Here is a 27914-nt window from a genome sequence, read left to right as displayed (position 1 = left end):
TGAATACTCTTCGGTATCTATTCAACACAGTCCACACCGCCAGTATTTAGATATTCGGTCACCTGAAATTATAGGTCATACTCATGAGATAATTCCAATCTGCACACCAAATAGAAATCCACAGCTACAGATCGATGTTCCATATCAGCTGATTATGTTTTGAGTTTGAATGATTGCCTTTATTTTACAGAAAGTGTCTTCACCCCAGTTTACATAAAAAAGAACATTAGATTTAATACAAGTAATGGTAAAGATCATTAATGCATTCAAATGCAATATGCATATCCCACAAAAATAAAAAATATATATTCCAGGGTAAATTGGCATACGTTTCACAGTAAATGTCCATTTCTCTCTCTCTCTCTCTCTCTTTCTCTCTCTCTCTCTCTCTCTATATATATATATATATATATCATTTAGGTGATAAAAAGCTACACGGTAGCTAAATTGTGTGTACTGTAAATCTATGTACAGTACACAATAACTGCTAAGCATCCCTTTTATATTATAATTAGTGATGCCTCCCACACAATCCCTGTAAGTCACTTTCTTGAACTTGTTTCGATTTCAGGCATGATTTCACTTAAGTAATTCTACAGTACCCCCAGGCATCAGCTGGTAGACATTTGTCAGCTATGTCACTGGGAAACCAGATCTTGTAATTTTGTATCTATGCATGTATGCAACCAAATGCTTTATTTGACACTTGCACGATGCTGTCAACCTTTGTCATTATAATGTCCCCATACAGTCATATATTTAATTTACATATTATTTAACATGATAAATTAAATGTGTCTGCTACTGAATTTTGACAATGCTAAGTGCATAACAAAAACTGAAACATTAACTGAAAGAAACTGGAACAGTTTGTCCAGAGGCATCATAAATCAGTCCCACAATTCATTGTAATCTTGTAGTAGACACAAGTAGCAATTTAGAGCTACCACTTAAATATGTAGCTGAGGTCCACAATAAAGCCCTAGCCTTGCATGCATTTAAATACATACTGAACTGGAGGTAAACTGTGTCTGTCCTCTTCTGTGATTATTGCAATACATTCACTGACTTTTGCATCTAAGTTAGGAATCATTCATAGTTAAGTATTTTCAAATCAATACCTATCTGTGCATAGGTTGCTAATTAAGTGAAATTACAGTCCAATTAGCTTAACTACAAAAGTCATGTAAAACTGAAACCTCTTTCTACAAACAAGCCTATCAGCGTGTATAGGACTTTACAAAATGTTACAGCAAGATTTCAGCAGTCAAAAATACATCAAACAAAGTCTTGTTTCTTCTGAACAAAGGCCCTCAGTCTGCAGTTTCTCTCTCACATGAGGTCATTTGGTACAAACCAATCAAAGAGGAAGTGGTACCCAGAAGTCCCACCAGCCAATTAGGGAAGTGTCCTGCCCACAGGAAACCAGGCGGCATCCAGTGAATGGCAGTGCTCAGGTCTGCCATGCTGCTGAGAATATTGAGTACTTCTGCTCGCACCTGGTGCTGGGCTTCAGAGCGCCTGCTGACATGTGCCTCGCTGGAGGGGGGAAAAACACTGATGCAAATTGAAAGAAAACACAGCTTTAACTCACATTTGGCATTCAAGTGTTTTGAAGATTAATATTCCCATTCTAAAAATGTTATTACCAAGTTATAATCACTGTTTTATAGTTATAATTCACCTTTCAAGAACAATCGTCAATACCCATACTGTAGCAATGAACATTTGCTGACACCACAGCAAAAATCCTATAACCAGACATACAGCATTTAATCACACGCCAAGCTCACCAAGGAAGAATTCCACAGAAAATCCATTTTGGATTTTGCTGTTCCTTATACCCTCCTTTTTAGTGAAGTGATGAACAGTATTACATACCCTCTGTCAATCTGTCTAGTCCCCTCAGTTTTCTTCAGTCTTCTCTTTAGCAGCAGAAGCACTCGGACAGATCTGGGGGGGAAATGGTATTTTATTTGGGATGTACAGTATGCAGCCGGTATGTCAGTGTTGTCGCGCCAGGTTCAGGATCAGGTTAGTGTGTGTTTTACCTCAGAATGCCAAGTAGTAGAGAGAGGCCCCACAGAAAAGTGCTTAAGGTCCACCACTTGTCAGACTTGACTCTGATGAGCTCGGCATCAGCAGCCCATGCAACGTGCTCACAGGGGTAGTACAGCTGGTCAGCCACATTAGTTAGCACGGACATCCAGCGCAACCCAAGGTCTGCCTCCTGAGTGCACAGAAGAGCGCTCACGTTTAGCTACGCCCTGAAAACAACTCACTGCCATTTTTGTCCTGACGGCTTAGTTCTTCGTTAGTATTTACATCAATTAGTCAAATACTGTACAAATAGTTTTAAAATTATTATTTCGCTAAATGTATGTGTTGTGAACAGTTTACTTGCCGTGCCCCCTAAACCATAACTCCTGGAGTAGGCGAACATAGACAGGTCATCAAAGAGTCGCAGTACAGTACGGCAGTGGCTAAGCTGGGCCGAGAACAGCAAGAGACTCTTCCCCATCTCTGAAGATCCAGCGGTCTTCTGAGAAATGACTCCGCCAACAAGTTGGGACCCATAGCAAAGTGTCCGTATCTAAAACAGATATACGGATAGGGAGTTCTTGTTTTTTTATCACTGCTAATACTCAGAAGTGTCATGATCTTAATACATATGCACACACCTAGTATGTACAAATAAATTGTCAAATCAAAGATATGCTCACACACATACACATAAAAAACTTACCACTTTATCTCTTCCCCTGTAGGACTCAAGAACAGTGATTAACGACTGCACGGGGTCATTCATAGCTACCGACTTACTAACCTGTACGCTAACTAGCCCAATGTATGTCAAAAATAAGAGGCAAGTACGACCAAGTTTCGCAAATAAATAAATAAATAAAACCAACGGACAACTACTTGCTAAAAGTACAAATGTAACTTATAGCCAGCTAAATTCAAGTTGGTAGCTAAGTTCTGCTAGCCAGCGGACTTTGACGCTGGACGATACATTAAAGCGAATGCTGCAACCCAAACCTTCAAGACAACATTTTCTCACCAGTCAGTTTTCTCACTTAAATGAAAATGGACCATAACTGAGTAATAACCATTTGACTGGTACATCAGCTGTAATGTTAGTCAGTTTAATTCCCATTAATATGCAGGATTTAGTCTACATGAAAAGCTCAAGTACAGAGTGTTTCCGCCTGGCACTGACAGATTGAAAGTGTCGCAGGATTGACGTCAGAATTTGACTACCAATAAGACAACAGTTAAAGCCTGATTGACAGCACTTTCATCAAATAGCGTATACTTGGGCGGAAGGTTTTAGAAAAAGACGAGTACGCGCATAGAAGAGTACGCGCAGTCTCTGCTCTGAACCACAGAACAACAGGTGATCTCTCGTTAGCGGCTGTTCGTTATTGTACCAGTACAAGAGTGGTGGGGCTTGTGCAAATCATGATCATACCCGCTGTTTTAGGTCTCTAGCCTGTGAAACTATTCGGGAATTACATTAAAGCCAGTTAGTTAATTGGAAAACAAAGCATACATTTGTCTGGCACTGCGGAACTTCCATTCCAACCATGGACAAATAACGTGTAAATGATTACACAGGTGACCCAGACGTAATTACTCATTTTGAAAACCCCAGGCAGCAGGAACAGTGCTGAGTTACGGTCCAACCCCAAATACCAAAGGGTCCTTGTTCTCTTAATAAGGGTACCATAGTCTTGCTGTTTACTAGATCTGACACTCACCAGTTCACAGCCTCATCACCTTTGTCCAGTAAACATGAATATGTGGAGTCCTCAAAGTTGAAATAACTACATTCATGAATAATAATTTAAAAAAAATATTTTCCAGAATGAATCAGAACCATTTGCAAAACCATCCATAACTAGTTAAATCAAACATTTCATAAGTATAATAAAATGTTAAATTACTTTAATAATGCAATATTGAATTAATATGTTATGCGGTAGATAGAACTTTAGGAAGAATGCTTGTCTCAGCTTGAACCAGAGATTGTCAGTTCTGAAGATGCTCCAGTGCACCCTAAGAGGCATGTGCCATGCCATATGGCTATAACATGATTCTCAAAGGATGACAACTCATGATCAAGAAACACTGTTTTCACATGATGCAATGTCCATATGGAAGGTTCTCAGATCTGTCAGGTATATGGACCACAGGAGACATGTGAGTAAAACCTTTATTTGCGCATGTATTTTAACTATTTAGAGCAAAAAAGTAAACAATAAGCACTGTACAAAACAAACAGAGTGAAACTGAAAGCCCAACATTTTATTTACAAATTGTAAAAAACCTCAAGAGATTCAAGTTTCTTTTGAGCGCTTGCTTTTCTATGCACCAGATTGAACTAATGGCTATTTAGAAATTCCTCTCTGGAAGAAATAAATATTTTCTCAGGTTAGACTTCATCCCATTTACAACTACTGTCTTCAGGACCAGGGTTTCTGATCTGTGCTGGAATCGTTGTCATAAACAACTGTATCACAGAGAGAGAAACAAGACAGGAAAAAAGATACAGATATTTAACCACAGTCAAATAGTATGATTACTAGGTTGTAATTATTTTTGACACTATTTCCATTTAAAATACAGACTGTACTGACTATTAGCATCCCTATATAATTTATAATTTTTAATGTCAAACAACTGAAGGGAAATAAGTCACAGGGATCATTTAAAAATGAATCCACTTTAAAACCAGTTACAAACCTGCTTGGCTATCAACGTCATCATAAATTTCCCCTTCCCTGTAATAAAAGTTACAGAGTGAAAAACATTTCCTATTAACATGAGGCAAGAATGTGCATACTTTATGAGGAAGATGTGAATCTAGACAGCTATGATACTTCTCTATCCAGGAATTACAGTGGAGAGATGACTCATTCACTAACAGGATACTGCATGTAACTAGGAATATCATCATCTGGCTATTAGTAAATTAAGCGGCTGTTTTAAATGCGATAATCTGATTACTTTCTAGATGATTATATCTCATGGAACTATTTCCTTCCTTTCTGAGAATAATGACATCCTCTCAGGTCATGATTAGTCTATAGGCTATAAAGGCTGGTTACTGGGTTACTGACAGTTTGGAATTTGTCACTGAGTGAGATGAGATACTTACATGTGTAGGAGGACAGACCGTGGCACATATCCATCTGTAAAAAAAGAAGAAATAAAGGTAAGAGGGAAAATATATTTTTAAATAAATGCTTTAGACTAGTGTTTCTCAAACATGGCCCTGAGAAACCCACAGTGCATGCTGATGTTCACTTCAGCAACATATTTTCATAATTTACTAATACACATTACAGTCCTGTGCCCAGTGCATGCTGGGATAGGCTCCAGCCCCCACCCCCATAGCCTGGGCATAGATATTGAATCAGTGGATGCGTGGATGGATTGACATTTCAGCCCCTTCAACAATTTTGTAATGCAGACAGCCATTCAACTAGGGTGAAAAGTTGTTAGAGTAATGAGTTCATATCAGAAGCTATGACTTGGTATTTAAACAATAAGAAATTAGCTTAGTTGAAACTGAAACTGCTGGACTGTATTTGTGCAAAAAGTGAATAGTAGTAACAAAAGCTGTTGAATAAAAAAACTATTTCAGTTTTATTTTATATCACAAACACTGTTGTGAAGGCCTAGACATTTACTGGAAAATTAAAGCAATTGGATCAGGAGATATATTTTGGTCTTGTCCAAATAAGTTTGTGACCAATGAAAATGGAATAAAAAATCTCCATGAAATGTTATGCAGGTTCTTGACAGAAGAGGGCAACCATTCACATACATTTCCCCTGCTGGTTGCGGCACAATGCCTTCTTGTCGTTGATGAACTGAATGACTTCCAGGATCTCTCCACGATTTAAGGATAGATCCTTTCCACCTCCCTTTTTGACGCTGTTGTTGGGATCAACCATCATGTGGCAGATGACAGTTATAGGCCCTTCAAACTGTTGACATAAACAAACACATTGCATTTAATATTGGTCTCATTTTATGATATTATCCTCATTGGTCTCATTGACTGAAATCCATGACTGTCCATCCAAAGAACCCATAACACTGTTTTGTGCCCATAATACTATTTTTCTTTAAAAAATACAGCATATTGTGTACTTTCAATATTTTATACACGTTGTACATAGTATGTATAAGAGAATGGTCAAAGTAATTTTCAAACCTCTTTCAAATAGAAACTTTTCTCTGATCAGTAAAATATCAAAATGACTGGTTATAGGACATGTTAAAGTTCTCACTTTAAGCCATTACACTGGTAAAGAGAAATTGTACCTATATGAAACATTTGTCTACAGAACAAAATAAGAATTAAAATCAACAGTTCACCTTAAACTTTTTTCTAAATTCTTTCTCTTCCTTTTCCTGTTTTTTGGCTTTTTTGGGATCTAGGCTGGAAAATAAAAATACAGTAGTTATCTGTGTTAATAGCACTGTGTAACAACATATTTTAAATATCTGTATTAAGCATATACTGGCATTTGTCTACATACAAATTTATTTTTTCACATACACATTCACCCATTCAACAACACACAAAAAAAGCATTTTACTGTTACTGTGTACCTAATCATTCACTTTTGTTGCTTTAGAAAATATTGTAGAAATGAAACCCACAAACTGAACAAACCCAGAAGGTGACTCATATAGTCACTTTCAAAAGTGTCATTAAAGTGCAACATTCCAACACAGCACATTTTATCTTATAATTGAGATTATTTTATTATTTGCACACATTTTTCAGTTCCTTTTTCAATGTACCAGGCTGAAAGCAGTACAGTGTCTATTTGAAGCTTATACTGGAACAAAGCTACATGACTGAAGTCATGATTGCTTTCCACCTGATGGTTGATGTTAAGGTGCTACATTAATCATTAAAATAAAATATATATAATTATTCCATAATCATAATGCCTTCTTTTAAAAAATATATATAATTAAGCAATACCATGCCAGAAAGAGCAATATATTTACTTGACATAGATGATGAATTGCTTTGTATGGGTATGTTTTTGGTGCTAATTAATGTATTATATAGGGTAAGACTAACAGAATCAACTACACAAGGGCAGACTGAGGTACCTTGGCTCTGGAGGGGGAGGTGGGAACTCATCCGGTATCTGCTGCACATCATCATACACATCTTCTGTGAGGAAGAAAAAAGATGCTATTAAAAGCTTGAATCTTTACAATTCTTATGCATGAAGGACCCACTGTCAGCCCCACTTACCATTGTCCAAATCAGTGCTGCTGTAAAAGGAAAAAAAAAAACAATTAATTCCACTAGCAGACAACTGGTTTTCTATATAAATAACCTTAACTGGGTAATGCTCTGGTTAAGGAGCAACTGAGGGAGGGCTACATTGTAATCCTCTGCAATTCTAATTTACCAGATACGACAGGACTGTAATAACCTGTTCAATTGTTGTGAGGAGCCCACATCATCGTAGAAGTCATCGTCTTGTGCAGGAGGTGGTGGGGGGAAAGAGGCGTCTGCCGCTTTACAAAGGAAGCTTCGCTTCACTTCCTCATAGTCCAGGTCCACACACGTATTGTTGATGTACCCATCTGCATGTCAAAATTGAAAAGCCATGGCTCTGTAACATCCTTTGCATCATACAAAATCCATGAGAACAGATATGGTTTATATTCACATCACTGCCACATCCGCATCCATATGCATCCTGTTTCCAGCTGACATCTTTTCTCCACCACGTTCTGTTTTATTTATACAGGTTCGGAATCAGGCTCCATATGTACTGCACCTACTGAAGTGTGTTTATACAGTGTTGACCATAACTAGGTAGAAGTTCATATAAAGCATTGGTAACTTCAAAATCTGGTTTCTGATTTTCACATCATCAGAAAATGCATACACACAAATTATATGTATGAATTAACTTATACATACAAGAGCTCATGACAGAGAGAGTCAGCAATGCATGTACAAGGGCGTTAGAAACTGCAAATTCCTTCGTTTAGCAATATGAATTTTAGACAGTTGATTCTTGGCTCTGTGGATTTCGGTATTTCACACAGCGGGCATGATTGCAGTTATACAGTATACGATATTTAGTCAGTCATGCCTATTATGTCAGCTTCGTTGCCATACAGGCAGACAGAAACAAGAAGTTGCAAATATGTTTATGGTGAAAGATAACCCGCTATTACATTTCCACACATTATAATTAGAACTATACAATACTATACTTGGACTGAAACCAGTGGGGAATGCTGTGTATTTCATAGCCAGCAGGCTAATTGGTAGTTTACATGTAAAATCTGTTGTTTGAGTGCATGATTTGAGAAGCCATGAAACTACAGGCAAAAGCAGTATTGCCAGAGTGAAACGGGCTTAACTCACAGGTGCCACTGAGTGTGCGGGCAAGCCATTTGCCCCCTGGGTTGTCCTTGATCCGGATGATCTCTATAGTGTCACCCTGCCGCACAGACAGATCATTCTTGCCCCCTTGCCAGTCGTGTCGAACCTTGGCTATATGCAAGACCTCCACTGGCTCAGTCAACTACAAAAGAGCAGAGTACAAGATTTTCATGAATATTGCACTTTTCAATACAGAAGGCATAGACGTAGATTTAGAACACGTGCATTTGTCCCCGCCAATAAAAACATGAAAGAAGCAGAGGACTTTTAAATTGATGCAGAAAAGGCACAAATTGGTGCATAAAAATTCACCAGAATGCAGGAAATGAAGTGTTTGATGCTCAAAATTTAACGGGGGAGGACCCCCAGACCCCCCGCTTAATGTGTCCCTCCCAATGTTCAAACGAAACCTACGCCACTGACAGAAGGTAACACATTTTCCATTTACCTTAAAAAAATTAGCTGTGTGCCAATGTTTTCGACAGATATTAATATTAGGCAAGCAGAAAAACACTATTTTTATGGGATATTTTGAGTCTGGAATGAATGAGATAAAAGATCTTTTGGTAATTTTGCCATGCTGAAGAAGGGCCGTTTTGCCAGAAACCTCTTTCTTTTCATGGTAGTATGGTCCTTCATCTCATTCATTTTATACTTTATGTAGGATCAGCACCAATTGTCATGCAATATATTGAGTTGAGTGTGTTTCTTTTAGAAATTCCATATTTTGGGTCTGGGACATTTTAAGGCAGGTGACAGTGAGCAGTATGGTAGCCCACCTTAAATTTCTTTCTGTATTCATTCTCTTTCTTTTGTTTCACCCTCTGGTCTTTATTTTTCAGCTCAAGCTGGTCCTTCTTTTTCTTGACCTTGCTGATGGGATTGGATGACTCCTCAGGTCTAGTGCATTTGAGAAGATGTAAAAAAAATGGCTTTACATTAACTCTTGCTCTTCCCGTGTCAGTCCTGAGCACTGGTCTTGTTGCCCTGGTTGGTGACCAATATTGTTATGCAAAGACATAAGACCTAAACCTTTTTGATGTTCACATACATACACTTTTCCCTCCTCTGTCTACATTAGTACATGGTATGGAAGAACAGGATCATGTATCATAGTATCCAATGCATAAAGATAATACTTACTCATCAATAGGTTCATAAATTTCACTTTCACCACTTTCCTTTTGGGAAAACAGAGACAGATGATACAACAGATTAAGCCTAACCAGCGTTTCATGGATTTAAGGAAGTCAAACAGAAATCAAAATACTTATGCAGAAATAAAAACATAAGAAGGTAGAAAACTTAAAAACAATAGTGATAAAAATCCCCTTAATGATTTACAAGAATTGTTGATGAAGGAGAAGGAAGAGGGGGAGGAAAGAGCAGCACACAGTCAGCTACGAACTACAAAGCTACAGTCATTTGTTGCATGAAGAGGTGTTTCATGAAGCAAAGCAACAATGCTGTTGCAACCTCTCAGTTCCCAGTTAAATAATGCTACATGCATGATACAATGATTTAACCAGAACACGCAGATGTTCAGGTCGCATTGCGGCACGTCTCTGAACACACTGTCAGAAATGCCTGATGCTCACCTCATCTCCTTGTGTGGAACCATGGTCAGTCCAGGAGTCTGTAAATGCAGTTACATTGTATCTACGAAATATTTCTGATCTATCAGAAAATACAGAATTATGCCTAATGTATATGCATCCAGACCTGGAATAACTAAAGACAAGGAGACCCGAGTTAAACTAAAACCAAATGACAGTTAGACATTGGGGCCTGGATTATGTTCTGACATCTATTGTATGGCATTTCTCATGTTAAGCAGTAGTTAAGTGCTAAACATAAGAGACAATATTTGAGAAATGCATATCATTTTACATAAATTACAGAATAATCTTAATTATGCTTATCTTGACACATTTTTACTTTATTTAAAATGCTGTATTTCAAACACGGGGCATGGCAGGCGATGGCTATAAACAATGACTACCAGTTTTCAGAAAGCTGAACTGAACATATGAGCGCAGTTATTATTATTCAGTTATTATTATTATTTGGTAGACTGATTAATAAAAAATGTATAATGACAATACAAAGGAATAAAGAAAATTATTGTTAAATTGTTAAACTGTACACTGCATTAGTAATGCTGCATAAGTAGACCTGCAGATTCAAGATACAGGAGCTTCATAGGGAAACTTTAAGATGAACAGAGCGATACTCTTGTATCATCTGAACAAACAAGCACTAATTTTTTACCCTCCCTTCCACCTTACCATCTCTACTTCCTGGATATTTTGGTGGAGGGGGTGGGGGAGGTGGAAGCACATCTATGTCATCATAAGTGTCCTGGTCATCCTCATCAAGACTTCAGAAAGAAAATCATCAAAGAAAAATACAGTGAGAAGAGAGAAATAAGTTCGTAATGATTAATGATTTTTTAAAAATAAAGTGAGCCTTTTTCTTCCCATTAGTTTAAGTACAACAAAAGTACAATGGGCAACATCGAAAAACTTGAAACTGAAAAGCCTTTCTTTGCGGTTGAGTTTTCTTGGTTCCTTTACTTACTACCCTCTAAATGTGAAAGACTGCCTATATAGTGTGCCTGAGTGCATTGTCATTGCTACTGTGAAAAATGCATAAAGAACTACTTGAATACATGTGAATAACTATTTGATCCTTGTAAAGGAATTTCATGACCTCATTATTTTGGTCTGCTGTAAATTACAACAACTATCAATCTCCTAGGCTGGGATTCAATCAACATTTAACCCTAACGTTGAATAACAATTAAAAAGGAAAGTTTGGCAAGTTAGTTTCAATGATCCCTAAATTTGCTAAACTGTGTTTATGAAAAATCTTGCTTTTAAAAGTGCAACATGTCAAAGTTAACAATAAATATTGAATAAATACAAGATGCAGCTGGCATAACCATTAACAGTACTGATAAACATATAATATTTTTCTGCCTTCATGCTGTATGCTTCATGTACTGTAGTTCACAAATGTCAAAAAACAGGGAGCAGAGCAGGTAGCTGAGCATTTCTTTGGATATTCATGAAGAATGATTTTTTTTTATGTCATCCAACATATCAGCAACTGCAAATACTGCCTTGTTGAAAAGGCAGGTGAATGACATACGTAATGACATTTAAATTCTTACAGCGCTGATAAAAGACAAGGAGTGCAAAGGCAGATTCAGTATTCAAATTTCAGCATTGTTTTCCTCTTTGTGTAACTGTGTCATTTCAGTACCCTGTTTAGATCTTTTTGGCTGATAAAAATTCTGCATATGAACAAGCTAAAGTGTAACACTGCAGGAAGCTGCAAGCCTCTGCTACCAAACAAACATCAGAAACAAGCTCAGTGTGAAACAAAAGGCAAAACGGAAGATGCCTCCGTTTTATCCACCCACATATCCCCAGTATATAAGAACCCTGAAAACGCGAGGCTGGGCGTTTAAATGTAAAATCTGACAAGACAAAAAAATCCCCATCTTGGTTCCAATGAAGTTTGAAAGAAATGTAAATCAGAACAATTGCTGTCAGTATGCTCTACGGGTTTACAGAAAAATGCCTGGGCAACTGTAGGCAGCACAATCTTTATAACCCCATTTCCCATGAGATTATAGGGTTAATTTATAATTGTGAGTAAACTCCAATCCCAAATAGTCCTGAAGAGGCTTCCAAAAGCACTCGGAGGGAGAGCAGCTGGACAATGTCACATTATCCCAAACCCTTAAATAGATGACTATATGAGAAACTTCCTGTCACCCAAATGCCCCAAGTAGTCATCTGGTCAGCATTTCATGGAGCGGTAACTCACACAGTGGAGTGTTGCTGGTGTAGACTGCTGGGTTTTGCTGGGAGCCTTGGTGGACCTGATGGACTAGCTGACCCAGGCAGGGACGGACTGCTGCCACCTGAGAAGGAAAACAAACCCTCAGAAACACAGAAGGACCTGTATGCCTTTGTCAGCTCTGTGGCAGGTAGCTTTGTAGTAATGTAGGTCTCCTTTAGGAATGTCTCCAATCCTGGATGTTACAAATAATTTGCTTCAATATGAATAAAAATTGGACAGTCTTTCACCACGCAAAGGGCAAGTATGTCCTTGTCTTACAGGAATAGAGGTGCTGGAGACATTTATACTTATACTTATTATAGTATAAAAGAGGCACATACAGTATTTAATATAGAACTGATATAAAAAGTGAAAGATTTTTTACAACTTATACAGAATAAGATAACTGGTAAAGTACGTCTAGTAAAGTAAGATGCCATCAAATTTAGAAATATTTCAAATATGACATTATCTGATGAAAGCTTGAAGGTAAATATTTAAAAGGAATTATTTTGATTATTTTTGTCAACAAGAAATGTACTGCGTTCACAAAGTTTACATACTCCAGTGATTTAGCCTCCATTATGACCTAAAACTTTTTTGCATTAACTTTTCCATGGTTGTTATTGCACACAGAAGCCTTAAAACATTACTGCCATTATTGCCAAGATATAAAAACTTCATCGTATCAGCACAGTGATATTTTGGTCAAGTAAATACATCTATAATAAAAAGGAAAGTATCTGTCTTTAGTTGTCAGTCCAAGAGATATCACGGAAATTTCTGCAACATCCTAATTACAGGCCATGAATTTCCATAAAGCAATATTTCTACTTCATGGGAAAAATAGAGGTAGGCAGCAATACAACAGAACAGAGAGGCATACCATGAATCTTCCCTGGCGTTGGAAGTCTAGGCATTGGGGTGAAAGCAGGAGCTTTCCTGAAATTGTCCAGATTGACGTAAGGCGGACGTTTGGGTTTGAGGGGCCTGGGTCCCTCAGGGGGAAGGTTCCTCCTGAGGGGGGGGACTTCGGTCATGCTCCTCTGGCTGCGCAGTAAGGTGATGACGGGAGAGGCCGGCTTGGGTACGGTCCCGTCTGACCCAGGAAGCTGCCTCAGCATCTTGTTTTGTAACAGCTCCCCTGTTGCTTTGACCCTCCCTGGCTTTTCTGTGCCTGGCGAGGCCGTTCTTTGCTCTTGGGAGCCGATGTGGTGAGACGGCGGCGGTCTTGGGAAGACGCCCAGTGGAGAAAGGTTTCTTACAGTGGTTGGACCCCCAGGATCAGCCGTGGGGGGCCTGGGGAACCTGTACAAGTCTGAAGGGGAGCGAACTCCTGGCAGCGGTTTGGGACCAGTGGGCGATGCCTTGGGTCTGACAGCTCCATTGACGTTCGAGTTGAATGCCATCGGCGTTCCTGCTCTCCCGACTCCTGGCAGCAAGGTCCTCGGGGGACCGCCTCCTCCAACAGCAGCCATCTCAGCCTTAGCATGAAACCTAGCCCTCAAGGCCTTGACGTCCACACTCTCCTCCTGCCAGAGAAGAGTGAGAAGCTGAACTGCTCAGCTTTTCATCAGGAAGCAACAGATGAGGAAGCAGCTACATCAACCCCCTCCCCTTAAACCACCGCTCAAATTCATCAGAGAAAGTGAAAGTCAACCCACATAACTCATAGCTCAGAAGAAGGCAATGGAACCATACTAACAGCAAGAACTCCACTAGAAAAGCCAGACAATGTCTTGCTTAAAGACTACCTTACAAAAAAGGCTTAGTCAAATTACAGTACTTAGTGCAGCACGAGCAGAGGAAATATGTGCACGAGTTAGCACGTTTTTTGTAAGTGTTGCTATCAGGCCAAGATGATAAACCACACTGAAACAGACTTCTTTTGCACACACGAGGAACCCATAAACCAAAAAGATTTTTTTAGCTGTTTTGCTCATGACTATTTCTAAGGTTCATTGTTACTTTTAGCCTTGGTAAAAAAAAATGTCAGTGACATGCCTTTGATAACTGAACATTCTGTGACAAAACAGTAAAGGGCTATGCTAGTGCTTTGGGTCAGTTCAATTGGGTTAAACTTTTTTTATATTTCCATGCCTTTCATACTTTTACTACTCACTACTCTCTCTTCACAGTGCATTTTATCTATTTAAACATATTGCAGAAGAATGTAACACTAACAGATGACAGTTTCATCAAATTCATTTTAACCTAAAACTGTTTTTAGAAGGGGTAAAAGCAAGCTGTGCATACCTGTAAACAAAGTGGTATACATATCTTTCATAACATGGCAGAAATATTACAAGACTGCCTGATGTAGTGGCAACCACAGGACCTGAGAGAGAAAACATCTAAAAAGAAAGTAGCAGTTTCTCTGAAAAAATGAGGTCACAGGTTTAACAGTAAAAGAGCCTGCCACTGAATTTGTCTTTATAGCTTGGCTCCTTCAAATAGAAAGTGAGACAAGTAGGAATGTTTTATTTCTAAGGGCACACAAGTAATTCTGGGAATCTAACACAAGGAAGAATTTCCCCCCCAAATCATGGCCTTACTCTTGTTAAATATCTCGGTTTAACAATTACATAAGTCTAATTTAAACAATCAGACAAGCAGGAAGCACCCATAACCACACAAATGCATGTACACACCTATCACCTTTAACAACGGTAGCCATGGTGACAGCAGTCATAACGTTTCCCATTTGACCAATAAGATACATGCATTTGCTTCTAGAGAACTTTTTCCCCAGGCACAGGAAACAAGCAAGGTCTTTCTTATCTCCACCACACAATACATAGAGAGGATAGCACGGTTTTGCAAATGCTTGCTTACTCAAAGCACTTGCTCCCCTTTTTAACCTATGTATCTAGACTAAGAACAGTTTCAAAAGTTAACAACCCTGTGAACCGGACAAGCTGCGGAGAATGGGACCGATAATTGGGTATATTTGGGTAGTAATACACAACAGTTCCAGTAATTAAATTTCCAGATTTCTGGTGAACTACATACACTCTTTCCAGTATTATCTCGTCTAAAATGGAAAGAATCTCATGCCCGGTTATAATGTGCGGTAATATTTGTAAAGAGCATAAAAAACTCATATGGAGTCTGATTCAGTTAAGAGAGGGGAGCACAGGGTTAAAACGGTGGGGATAGCACAGAATTCTACATAATTATGCAAAAATGAACACAGTGTACAACAAGTCTATTCATGTTCACAGAGCTTCCCACAGAATTATTCAAATCTGCAGATAAACATGGATCATGGAGCATACATTGCTCAGACAAACCAATGTTAATAATAAACTACAAGTGTTGTAGAAGTACAGAAATAATTATTGTAAAAAAATATACATGTTAAACTGGATTGGGCAATGATAAGAGATGACATTGGTCATATTGAGTGTATGATGGATTATCCATACATTTAAGGCAATTTTTCTTTGCTTGCTTTCAACAAAGTAGAATGAGTGCATTTCAGCCTTGCATAAAAATAAGAACCTTGTGCATCTTATCCATCTAAATATGTAATAGAAAGGCAAAACTGTTGTGTATTGATTTACTGAAAACTTATTCCCATTATACACGGAATTCCTAGTAATATTTCCAACACCAACATTGACATAAGATTGGTCCTACAGGTCACTTAAACCAGTTGTAATCAAGCTACCTGCGAATTTGTTTGAGTTAACAGTTCAACATAAATGAGAACCTAGAAATTAACGTGCATAATATGTGTTGTGTCATTGTGTGACAATTTCGCAGAAATCACATGACAGTATTAAATATTTTTCCAGGTAGCTTAAACTGTTCATGTTAAATGATCCATTAAACGGTATCAACAGCCAAGTATGCATTCCATCACAAGGAAACAGGTGTGTTACGAAGTAGGCAAACAAAAATGTGCGCATTACCTCAGTGACCAAACAAATGTATTTAGTTGCTATTTCTGTGCGATTACTGTAAGCGACCGAAGCACAATAATCTCAAGTCATTATGTGCTAGGCCATTTTAAGAATTATGAGAGAAACAGCACGAGCCACCTCCTGCTCACACTACTATCAGTACTGTCGGAGCACACGGTTAACAGTTACCACGGGTAGCTTTGGGCACACAATTTAATTCCTTTTCCTGCGGAATATTAAATATGCACTGCCACAAATGGTTTAATGCTTATATATCCAGCGCGCTTAGCTGATGTTCATTGCTAGAGATTGTCGATGGAGACTGATATATAGAACTAAATTGCATGAAGTCACCTACCAATTCCACCCCGTCACCTTGTTTTTATTCGTTACCCGACAAAGCGAATACGCGCCTCAAGGGGCACTGTCTTACCATATCTTTTCGTGTATTCCTAGTTATCCCGAGTATTCAAGGAGTTTGACTTCAATTCAGCTGTTATTTTGGCAAGTCATTCTCATATCTGCGACCTCGCAGAGAGTAGTTCCGCATTACTGATAAACTGACCTACATTGCCACAAATAGCTAGTGTGAGCTGTGGCTATTGCCACGTCAGGATGCGTAAGTATTTTAGAAGGTCTGCTGTTTTGCTGCAAGGTATGGAGAACTTAGATATTTAAATGTACATCAATACGTTTCAGAGGAGTACTATTTTTCCAACTTGATTAGATACGGAATTTGTACAGAATTATTTTTTTTCTATCGTTGAACTTGAACTCGCCAGTAAATCCAGTACTCTTATTTTAATACAAAGCATGGATGAGAAACAAATGTTTCTTATCGAAATAGATATGACATCACATGGCCCATATGTTGTATAATGGTTTATTGTACACAAATGGTGTTAAGTGCATTTTCCTTATATTATTTGGATACACCCATACCCTTAAAAGGCAATGTCAACGGTTGCTTGTTTTAGTGGTCTTCACGGCATGTTAACGTATTTCTTTCCAGCAGAAATGGGTCTTTCATGATGGTACTTCCTTCACTCATAGAGCAGTTGTAGTCACTCACTGGTTTCTGATACAGTCTGAAGACTCACATCTCCAGAAATCCCATCTCCATTCCCTCCTTTTGTATTAATTTGGTTGTGGTATTTTGTTTATTGTACATTGTATTGTGTATGGCTTTATATTTCTATTATAATAGCTTGTTATAGATGAATTTGTACTTGGTTCCTGCTTAACAAAAACTATGTGCACTACTGCTTTAGTGATAGATAGATAGATAGATAGATAGATAGATAGATAGACAGGTTCAGAATATGTTGCTTCCATTTTTGAAAGCAATATCATGATTCCTATAAAAAGGGATGAATAGTTCTTCTTAAGCATCACTGGTGAATGGACGGGTGACCTACAAAAAAGCAGAGGACATAGTAAGTTAATTAAGTGCACAAATTAAATGTCAAATGAATGACACATCTCAAAATTGGACCCCAGAACATCAGCTTTCAATGTTTGAATTTGTATATAAGACTACAGTCATCTTTCAAAAGACTCCTTCACATCGTATGAGCTTTAGTCTGTATATCTCTTAAACTCCAACCTGAACTCACAGTTTTACTGGGCTTGGAAGGTTGTGCTGGTGAGCAGGTCTGGGATTTCTTCTCTTCCAGCGGGATGGAAATTGACAGCAGCAGTGGGATAAGCAGATTGTGCTTGGCCCCACACGGCTCCTGGTGATGTCATCACACCAGGTGATTGGGCCCCAGGGCCCAACTGTGGCACCAGGTTGGGCTGAACCCAGCTTGACCCAGTCTGCTGAGTGGTCCAGGGTCCAGTGGCATCCCAGGGCCCATTAAAACTGGGGTACGGGGCCCCAAGATGCCCTTGTGGGCCCCAGGCTGTAGCAGACGATACAGTGAAGGGTGTGACCCCTAGTGTCTGGCCAGGAAAGGCAGGGGGTGTTTGGGGAGAAGCCCAGGGGTTCTGCGATTGACATCCTTTAAGAAGTTCAAAACTGCATTAAAATGATGTACAGTATTCACAAAAAACATTACTTTATATGTTAAATCAGTTTGAAATGATTAGGGCTCAGGTTTTGTGAACTATAATATCAAAACAATAAATTAAATAATTTATTAATTCATTACATTTAGGCATTTAGCATTAAGACTCTTACCCAGTAGGTTTTACTGAAGTTATGCAAGACTAATGCAAATATAGCTAACTGTTGAGTCATGTAGTTTACATGGCTTTTTCACTTTCAAAAGTTGTACACAGATGCCTCACCTGGTGGACTCAAGTGGTAAGCAGGTGTAGTTGGTGAGATGGGGGCTTGGGTCTCACAGGGAGGGGCAAATAAATCTGTGAGCTCATCATGGGACTGCGACTGAAGACCAGACACAATGGTATTCAAAAGTATAAAATCTTATACTTCAAGCATACATCAAGCATGCTATTGCCTTCACAAGGGATATCACCTAATCTGGCTAAATATTTCAGTTGTGATCAGGTTAAGAGTTTTTATTCTGTTTCACAAGGGCTGAACCAGGCCTTTAGGGGTTCAGTCAACAAAAGACTTATATCTGATGGCTGGGTCTATTCCCTCAGTAATTAACTATGGCAAATTGACTGCAAATTAATTTGACTGTATCCAGCAGTTTTTGTGTGTGATGAAGTACATTTCAGATATTTACAGAAGTGCCTGACACCCTACTGTCTTTACAATGGCTGGTGTTTGGTTATACTGGTTTAAAGCAAGAACACACTTTAACACTAAAGCAGGTATTACTGCAATTGTATGCCTCCAGAGGCTGTGTTTCTCTGTATCACCTTATTATTCTTGAACAAAGTTAAATATTGGAACGTTCCTGTGGCACATTCAACCTGAGATAACTTTGTTCAGGGAAATATGCACTAACATGATGTAAAAACAGATATGTAAGTTTATAATTGTGAAGAAACAGTATAAAAGGAATCAGTTCATATATACAGGCTCTGAAAACAAAATATCACTCACTGTATAAGCTCTTTTAGAGTTAGGCCACTTGGAGGGAATTTTCTTGCTATAGACATTTAAATCTCTCTGAATGTGCTGATAGTATAGTAGCCATCACAAAGCGAACTGCTCATCTGAAATTTACATTTGTAAATATCTAAAATGTCATTCATTGTGCATCAAATCTAGCTTGTCCAATCGAAAACACACAGAAAAACAAATATAAACAAAAAAAAAACATTTAAAAAGGGAGGCATCTTATCAACATTTTCCCACAACCTTCCCTCTTCCCAAGAAAGAGGAAGTTCCATAACCAGATTTTGAGAAGCTATGTTAATATTAAACGAAAATCAGCCCAAGAAGCAACATGTCACAGTCTCCCTTGAACTGGATATAATCATTCATTTGCCTGACCTTCTGAGGAGTGACCACTTGTTCGTCCAGAAGCAGAGAATTTCCATTCTGCAAGTGGTAGATATTAAAGGTATAGATCAGCAACTTATTCCAATCATCCATCCAACCATTCATTATCTATACCCATTTATCCAGGGCAGGGTCAAGGGGGGAGGTGGGGCGGGGGTGGTGCTGGAACCTATCCCAGCATGCATTGGGCAAGCGACAGGAATACACCCAGGACAGGCTGCCAGTCTATCGCAGGGCACTTATTCCAATCATCGCAGTCAAAATAATGCTTTACCACAGCCTTTTTGACTCATGCTTCAACAGTCAAACGAATGGCTTCCTTGAGGCATTCTTGGAGAAATTGAGAACCCAGAATAAATTTGTAATTCACCTGTGTTTGTGGAGTCTCTGGGACTCGTTCCACTTGGGCCATAATCTGGCAAACATCTCTGATGTCCTCAATGACAGGGTCAGCCTATTGTAACAGAATTATGAATTGGATTATGCAGGCAAATTGCACAGAGTGCAATTAAAATATAAGAAAATGTATGGGGCTATATTCCATTTAACCACTCACTTTGTGTGGTTCATTCAGAAATCTGGCTGAATTTTATGAAAATACTTTCATTTATAACTGCACGGGTTGTAAACTAAGACCGTGGTGTATTTTAACCAACATCCAAAAACAATTAATGCAGTTCAAAGGAAGAACTGTTCTTCATCATAAATTTATAAATCAGCTCTGCCAACCCCACTGATTTACTGCAATTTGGTACATCTTAACTTTTACAGAAATGTCAAAAGTACCTTTTCAGTAAACAATTGTTTTTTTTTATCACAAGGGATGTGGACCTACCTGACCACATAGCTCATAGACTACAAATGCAGATGTTCAGATAAATGAAGTAAGGCACAATTCTGAAACTACCAAGCTAGTTGTGAGATAAGTTAGCTATCTATTGAAATGACATAACTCAATAAAGCAATATTGAACCTCAGTAAAGATAATGAGGTTATTAACCTTAGGCCTGACACACACTCCTGCAAGGGCAGGATGAACAGCCAACAGAAATGTTAGATTGGGCAGTTGGTGCCACAGTGCAGAGAACAGGAAGATTTAGGCAGTATGTTTGCCCATAACCAAAGTTCTTACTGCATTGGCCATCTTGATGAAAAACAGCTTGAAGCCCCCGTTGTGACCATGGATGTATGAGAAAGCCCTCGGGTCAGAATCATCCTTTTTCAAAGAGCTGATCTTCTCAATCTCATGTTCATGTTCCACTACCTGTGGTGCAGACATAGTTATAGTTTATTAGCATCATGGTTTATGACATCCTGCTATACCAGCCAGGGTTAACACATTTCCTAAAAGGAGTTCTCATACATTAACAGAACAACTGGTAAACTATTTCACATGGCATATCACTTTGAAACAGGTCCTCACAAGTAAGTACATGCACAAGAGTGTGTTATAGAGCCCACTCTGTAAAGTAAACATCATTTTATCAAAATTTGTTCTCCTCACTGTTTATCAAACTTTGTTCTACTCACTGTTTATCAAAATTTGTTCTACTCACTGTTTATCAAACTTTGTTCTACTCACTGTTTATCAAAATTTGTTCTGCTCAGTGTTTATCAAAATTTGTTCTACTCACTGTTTATCAAACTTTGTTCTACTGACTGTTAATCAAACTTTGTTCTACTGATTGTTTAAAGTGAAAGAAAATAGGCATTTTCAGTAAACAGTTATATCACAAACAATTACTATTTAGTTAGATTAATTACTAGTTTAGTTACTATTAGTTAGATGACTAGATTAGTTATGACTTAAGTTATGAAACTGACTTAAACCATCTTAGTTGACACTCTGTTCTGTAGTTCTTTGTGCCACGATTGTTCTACAATAATATTTCACAATTCTTCAGCAAATCCTTGGTATTCTACTTTATTCAACATGTCAAAACATAATCAATGACCACTGACCCTGGAAAGGGCGCGTGTTGCTGCATTTTTCATTTTGCATGTAGTGTACGTTCCCAAATGAATTTGCAAACACTGTATACACAGCCAAAAGTATTTATTTCCCATTCAGTTTCCTGGACTGCAATGGTGCAGTATTCCAGACTAAATAATGAAAATGTACCCCCAAAATATTTGAACAACAGTGCGTATTTTGGTTAGCTAAGGGCACATTTGTTATTTCCCTTCAACAAACTCTCATCAAAACCAGCAAAAACAAGTTAAACATGTATTTCAGTTGCAATGGCTTGTGCTTCACCTCATCTTCTTCAAGAAGGGAGAAAACCACACACTCCACTATCTTATACACATCTTGATACAGCCTCTCAGTTCTGTTGGACAGCACAGCTTCCCCAGCTGTGTAGCTGTGTTTCCGCAAAATAAACCTCCCTTGACAGGATCTCCCAGTGTGGAGAAACGCCACTTACCCCTGTCCTTTCGTCTACGATTCTCACGCCTGTGGTGGACACTTTGAGCCAGACCCTCTGCTTGTGCTGTCCCTGTCGCCTCCCAGCAGCCTCCCAGCCCTGGGACAAGAGATCCACAGATTTAGTAGTAGATTCAATGCCCACCCCCACCCTCCATCCACCATGTATATTCCCAATGTACTCTTTTAATTATTCACAAACAAATGCAAAACCAACATACAGTTTATTTCTCATCGTGAAATACAGTTAGCCATCATAGGCTTTATGAAATATTAAGCACAAGTCAAGAGGTATATCATTGGTATCATCACTTCATGTTCAGGGGGCTGTAGACTCTGTTACTGTCAGTGGAGCAGCTAGTGGAGTCCCTAGTGGCATGCATGTCCATGTTCACTCAGGTTACCTTGAGCTTCATCATGGAGTCCAAACACATCTTGTCCCCCTGGGGCCCAGTAACCTCATCCTGCCCAATGAGCTTGGCCTTGTAGCGCACCCCATCTCCTTGGAAACGTGAGGCCAAGTGTTCTGCCGTCTTCTCGGTAACAGGGACAGAAACTGGCAGCAAAAGTATGTTAACACAGCAAGTAATAGGAGAGAATACCATGTGAGCTCTTCACTAATTATCTTAACAGCTCATTAAATTCAGACGCATCAAGAAAAGAGAACTCTGCTCTCATTGGTTAATGCCTAACCTGCTTCTCAAGCACTTTTGTTGCACACAGTAATAACAGAACGCTTAATCTTTATGTTTTGGTGTGCTCTATGGACACAAAACAGATTTGAGTAAATTGTTTTTCATAGTTTTTAATGTTTGGATGAGCATACAGCTGGGTAGGCCTACCAGGAGGCAATGAATTCTCAGACATATCAAAGCAAATAAAGTCAAAAATAGCAATCTTTTAAAATTTAAAATAAAGAAAATTGTTTACATATCACATTGTAATTGATTATACTTTCCCTTTCCCTGAACTCCCTAGATCAGTGGTTACCAACCCTGATCCCGGAAGTCTACCATCCCACTGGTTACCAACCCTGTTCCTGGAAGTCTAACATCCATCCAAGTCTACCATAGGTTTTCATTTCAATCCTAATTTTGCACACCTGATTCTAATCATTAGCAGCTCAACAAGATCTCTTGCTATTGAATGAGGTGTGCTTTGTTAGGGTTGGCGTGAAAACATACAGGAAGGTATATCTCCAGGAACCACTTCCTTAGATGCCACAAAGAAAATGGACAAATAATCATGCCATGTGGCATACACTAGCTGCTCATTCAAGTTCATTTAATAAAGACTGTGAACTACTGGTGAAAAGATATGAAACCTTTGGATAAAATACAAGATGAATATAGCTGCGCTGAAAGGTCAGATTCAAGCAATTATGACTCTGGGAACGGGCTCTCACATAGCTCTGCATTTTCTCACCTTTCTTGATGGAACGCCAGGTCTTAATGGGGATCTGGGTCTGAACTGGACTGCTCACAGTTAGCTTGGTAGGCTCCTGTTCTCCGTCCATGGTGTTAAAGGTGGTACAGTATGTGTACACCTGCTGTTTCTGAAAATTCTAACAGATGGTGCTTCCACAGTGTTTCTTCTGAAAATGAACGTAGTAGGTAAAGGCATTTAAGAAATTGTCAAATCAGCATATGCATTATAATGTGAAAAATAACTTGGATGATGTGCATCATTTTTGTGGATTTACAAAGAAAAAAGGCATGTACACTGGCACAGAGAATGTCTCATTGTTACTTACCTGCTAACAGCTTTGTCCTCTCTGTCCTACCTGTAGTAAGCCTTGGGAATTGTGAGCTTCTTTTGGCCAAAGGTCAAAGCAGATGTCTGACTCGTGACCTATTAATGTTCCATCTGACAACAGGAAGATTATAAGTGTTTTTCTCTTCTTCAAGTGCTCTATAAAGTAAATCATTTTCAATGGCTTTCAACAGAATGAACATTTATGAATAAAATGGCCTGCAGTTTGACATAAATTAAGAACAATTTGTCAGATTTGTAAGTGAATGGAAAAGGAGAATATGGCAAAGACCTAACTCGAGGCAAATTTTCATGTTGATGTGTATGAACTTCTTTTTTACTACTAGGTAAATTCTAAAGAACATTAACCTGGTGTAACAGGGAGTAACTGGAGTTCTTTGCCCAGGTGGAATATGAAAGCATCTTTTTTACAGCAAAAACCTTGTTTGACTGCTCATAAAACATTTTAAACCACCTCTTAGCTCTGGGATTAGTGTTTAATTTTGCATAATGTGAAAGGACAGCATTTCCTCACACCAAGGGGCAAGTATTAATTAACCCCTGGTTAATAAAGGTGAGTGTGAAAAGCTAGGAAACGTCTGGGTTTGGGACAGAATCAGATCAGCTTCAATTCCTGTGTAAATGTTTTCTAACTCACGCGTGATGGTAGGGAAAGATTGTAGAGTCCAATCTAGTGTAATAGAATAGTGGCAGTGGAGTTTGAGAGCTGGCAGAAAACGCATACAGATCTCCGTATTTACTGTAGCTAGTCATTTTTATTTCTTTCCAATGGAGTTGTTTGTATAGTGGCCTGAGCCAGAATTGTTCTGTAGCTCAGCAGAGACACATATTATTCTGAACAAGGTGAATGAACAAACCATGAGGTCAGTCCAAGAACTCGAGGTTCATTCGGGCAGCAGGGCTGAACTTGAAAGAAAAAACAGCCAAGAGGACATACTCCAGAACGTACAAGTTCATTTGTTTTGATTACATGTTTCTTTTCATAAATGCATGCTATCTTGAAACAACAGACTGCAGTCTGTTAGTCTTTGTTGTTTTAAGATATTTTGACAAATTTGAATTCCTGAATCACTATGGAGAGTTTTTTGAGTCCTTAAGCTCTGAAAAGGTTGTGCGTGGAATATGTGGTTTGTGCAAATAAATCATGGAAGTAAGCACGGCATTAGGAGTGGGATCTGACTGCTAATATGGGCCCCATTTGTCTCTGAAATGTAGCAGGCACGTTACAGAATGAAGTCACCTGAACTACCCCCTGAAAAAAAGTTATTCTATTCTATTCTATTCTATACAATCTTTGCACAAGGGAGAATTCTCTTATAGGCTGGGTCGCCAAGGTCAGGTTGAATCTGGCAGTAGCAGCTTCACAGATTCAGAGAAAATGCAAGACTGCAAATAACCGCAAGATGCATTTTCCAAGGTCAGCACAGCCAACCCGTTCACAGCCTGCTTTTGCAGTACTACTTTGTTTTTAGCTGCAGAAACCACAGGATTCACTGAGAGACTTAAAGTCATTTTCTGTACCACCCTGTCAAACCTTCCCCTGGGGTTTCACTGCGGTTTAGTCTGGATTTCTAAAACTGGGCCAAGACAGACTGATGTTCCACCCATTGGTGCCAAACAGGAACAAATCTTCTTACTCATTGTGATCAAGAGAAGTATATTTTATGTTCTTTTTCAGTGAGAGGGGCTCTGACGAACTAGACTGTGTGAAGCAGCACCTCCTGCTGAAAAATGATTGCCCTTAGCCTGCGGAGGAAAACCAGGCCTTGAGCAATGGTGAGGAATTTCATATCACTTTGACAGTGTTGGGTTTTTGTACTATCACTACAGTGATGTAAAATTTCTGTTTTTGATGTGTAGCAATCGGAGGTCATTTTACTCCCTTCCTCATATTGCAGAACCTCATACCCCAGGTTATAAGACCAAATATTTGTATCCATATTTATGAAGGTACAGCATGATTACAAAAAGGCCATGTCACAGCCATGATTAGGAGTTAACAGGAGTGTGCCACGGTGAACTCTAACTGGAAAAAACTTCATATAAAATAATAAAAGGATTCATTTCTTGGATTTGTCTTCTGTGCTTATGCTTTGTCATTAACTGGAATTTGCATTAGTTTCAAAGTGACCCGAACAGTTCAATAGAGCAAAGATCTAACTTGAGGCAAATAATTGAACAGATTTGGGCCAAATCCTCGCAGATTTACTGCTTCTTGGAGTACCAGGAAAAAGAGCTTTGGTAGAGTTTTGATAATTCTTTAAAGAAATCTCCTCAAAATGAGAGAAAAAATTATGTCAATAAATATGGTCGTGCTGTTACACAATGAATCAGCAAGTCTTCTCATTTATGGTATAAATAAATTGTATATATACTGTATATACTACATAGTAATATAGTATAAAATATATGATATAGTAAAATTGTATGCAGAACTATACTTGGAGTATATTATACTTTATACTTTTTGGATACTCTGTGTGATTAAAGTATATATAATTATACTAAATATGCTGAAGTATACAATTTTTTCATATGGGCTATGAAATACAAAATTTTATCCCATCCTTTATGCCCTTGAAATAGATATACATTGTGCAGAGATAAGAATGAGTCCTGGTCAAATTTCCTGAAACAGATTGTTTAACACCACATCATTAAAACATCTCATATAATAAAAGTAAAACTTTCTCTCATTTCCTGAAAAGTTATCATTCTGGAGATAAGGTTATTTATGATGGTGCTTTCAGCTACAATTTCAACTTCAATAGAAATATTAATCCTGTGATTATACATACAGGACAGCTGTCTAAAACATTCCCAGCACTAAAGGATACTACAATATGAATATCCCATTTTTTTCAGTAGAGTTATGAAACAAGCCAAATTTGTATGTATACATACTAGGCAAATTTACTCATCAGACATATATTAAATAAAATATCACAGAATGTTAGTCTTGTTTCCTGACATGAATGCTATCAGGAAATTATAATTTCGCAGTTATTGTACATCTTAATTTTGCAAATAAAAAGGGAATATATTTAATATTAAGAGTAAGCCTGAAGTAAGCGCAAAATAGCCTGCAAGTACAGAAAACATCTGAAGAATGCAGGCACAATTACAGTAGAAAAAAAGAGTCACTTATTTTATTGCTTTTCAGTTTTAGTCTTAATATTAGTGGGCACTGTGTGACAGCCAGGGAGGTTCCTAACTCATTGAGTGGATGTATAATATTAAACTGCCATTACTTACACAGTTCCCACATCATATGGATTTCCCTGTCACCGTTCTGTAGAGAACCCCTGATACGTTTTGCAGTATACATTTCATAACTTGTTTGACACAGTCTAGACCAGTGACGCATACACATTATGCAATGTGCTGAAAAGAGAGGCAGTGCATTATACGCTGACACATCAGTCTGAATCAGAGCCTTCTGTGGAAGTCTGTGGAGCACAGGAAGCATCACAGTACAGAAAATCTCAGTCAGTGACGCTAACATATTGTGCCTCACACTGAGAACCAGAACTTCCCAGAACTAAACAAGTCAAAACATTCCTCATGGCAAAGGACGAGGACACAAGAGAGCAATTGTGAGATTGAATTAACCCCAGTAGACACAAGCAGACCAACACATTTTTAAAAATTCATTGTTTTAAAACATTGTTCACGGTTCATAAGTGGCATGGAATTTGTTTGGTTTCCTCTTCAAATTTACATGGCTCAATATAATATACCATGAGTCATATTAAACAGTCACAACTTAATCTTTGACTGTGTACATACAGTGTCATGAAAAAGCATTTGCCCCCTCCCTGATTTCCTCTATAATTGCATATTTGTCACACTGAATGGTTTCAGAATCTTCAGACAAAATGTAATATTAGACATAGGGAAACTGAGTAAACGAAACCCAATTTTTAAAATTTATTATTTAATTTATTTAATGAAAAAGGTTATCAAGCACTCATATAACCCATGTGAAAAATTAATTGCCCCCTAATAACTCAATCAACAAATTAACCAAATTTAATTGATAATTAGATTCAGTTGATTGAACACAGCCAGGCTTGATTGCAGCCAGCC

At 38.4% G+C, this 27914-nt stretch overlaps 3 protein-coding genes across 10 annotated transcripts; all 3 read right to left on the bottom strand.

Moving 5' to 3' along the window:
* Positions 1-152: 152 nt before the first annotated feature.
* Positions 153-3223, bottom strand: pex11g (peroxisomal biogenesis factor 11 gamma). 2 transcript variants are annotated; one of them, XM_035414691.1, is made up of 5 exons: positions 2747-3223; positions 2405-2593; positions 2052-2230; positions 1882-1953; positions 153-1557 (listed from the first exon to the last, which is right to left on the bottom strand). In XM_035414691.1, the coding sequence occupies exons 1-5, from the start codon at positions 2807-2809 to the stop codon at positions 1314-1316; spliced, it is 747 nt and encodes a 248-aa protein (XP_035270582.1). In that variant the 5' UTR covers positions 2810-3223; the 3' UTR covers positions 153-1313. The 2 variants fall into 2 exon arrangements, with proteins under 2 accessions (XP_035270582.1, XP_035270583.1); XM_035414692.1 differs by having other exon boundaries at positions 153-1539.
* A 975-nt stretch (positions 3224-4198) lies between these two features.
* On the bottom strand, positions 4199-16978 carry si:ch73-40i7.2 (FYN-binding protein 1). 6 transcript variants are annotated; one of them, XM_035416075.1, is made up of 16 exons: positions 16637-16978; positions 13182-13827; positions 12281-12377; positions 10732-10823; positions 10042-10079; positions 9587-9624; positions 9223-9343; positions 8426-8585; positions 7476-7629; positions 7292-7311; positions 7144-7207; positions 6391-6454; positions 5834-5996; positions 5162-5195; positions 4747-4784; positions 4199-4513 (listed from the first exon to the last, which is right to left on the bottom strand). In XM_035416075.1, the coding sequence occupies exons 1-16, from the start codon at positions 16637-16639 to the stop codon at positions 4467-4469; spliced, it is 1779 nt and encodes a 592-aa protein (XP_035271966.1). In that variant the 5' UTR covers positions 16640-16978; the 3' UTR covers positions 4199-4466. The 6 variants fall into 6 exon arrangements, with proteins under 6 accessions (XP_035271966.1, XP_035271968.1, XP_035271967.1 ...); XM_035416077.1 differs by having other exon boundaries at positions 4288-4513; positions 7144-7204; XM_035416076.1 differs by having other exon boundaries at positions 4288-4513; positions 7292-7308.
* A 92-nt stretch (positions 16979-17070) lies between these two features.
* LOC118226456 (disabled homolog 1-like) lies at positions 17071-23876 on the bottom strand. 2 transcript variants are annotated; one of them, XM_035416083.1, is made up of 10 exons: positions 23806-23876; positions 23478-23646; positions 22457-22608; positions 22054-22152; positions 20760-20891; positions 19998-20081; positions 19619-19666; positions 18496-18595; positions 17820-18206; positions 17071-17617 (listed from the first exon to the last, which is right to left on the bottom strand). In XM_035416083.1, exons 2-9 carry the CDS (start codon positions 23566-23568, stop codon positions 17824-17826), a joined length of 1089 nt encoding a protein of 362 aa, XP_035271974.1. In that variant the 5' UTR covers positions 23569-23646; positions 23806-23876; the 3' UTR covers positions 17071-17617; positions 17820-17823. The 2 variants fall into 2 exon arrangements, with proteins under 2 accessions (XP_035271974.1, XP_035271973.1); XM_035416082.1 differs by lacking the exon at positions 23806-23876 and having other exon boundaries at positions 23478-23658.
* Between the last annotated feature and the right edge of the window lie 4038 nt (positions 23877-27914).

The sequence above is a fragment of the Anguilla anguilla genome, chromosome 4 (genome assembly GCF_013347855.1).
Source record: "Anguilla anguilla isolate fAngAng1 chromosome 4, fAngAng1.pri, whole genome shotgun sequence".
NCBI classification, from domain to species: domain Eukaryota; kingdom Metazoa; phylum Chordata; class Actinopteri; order Anguilliformes; family Anguillidae; genus Anguilla; species Anguilla anguilla.
This window is presented reverse-complemented; position numbering and strand designations above follow the sequence as displayed.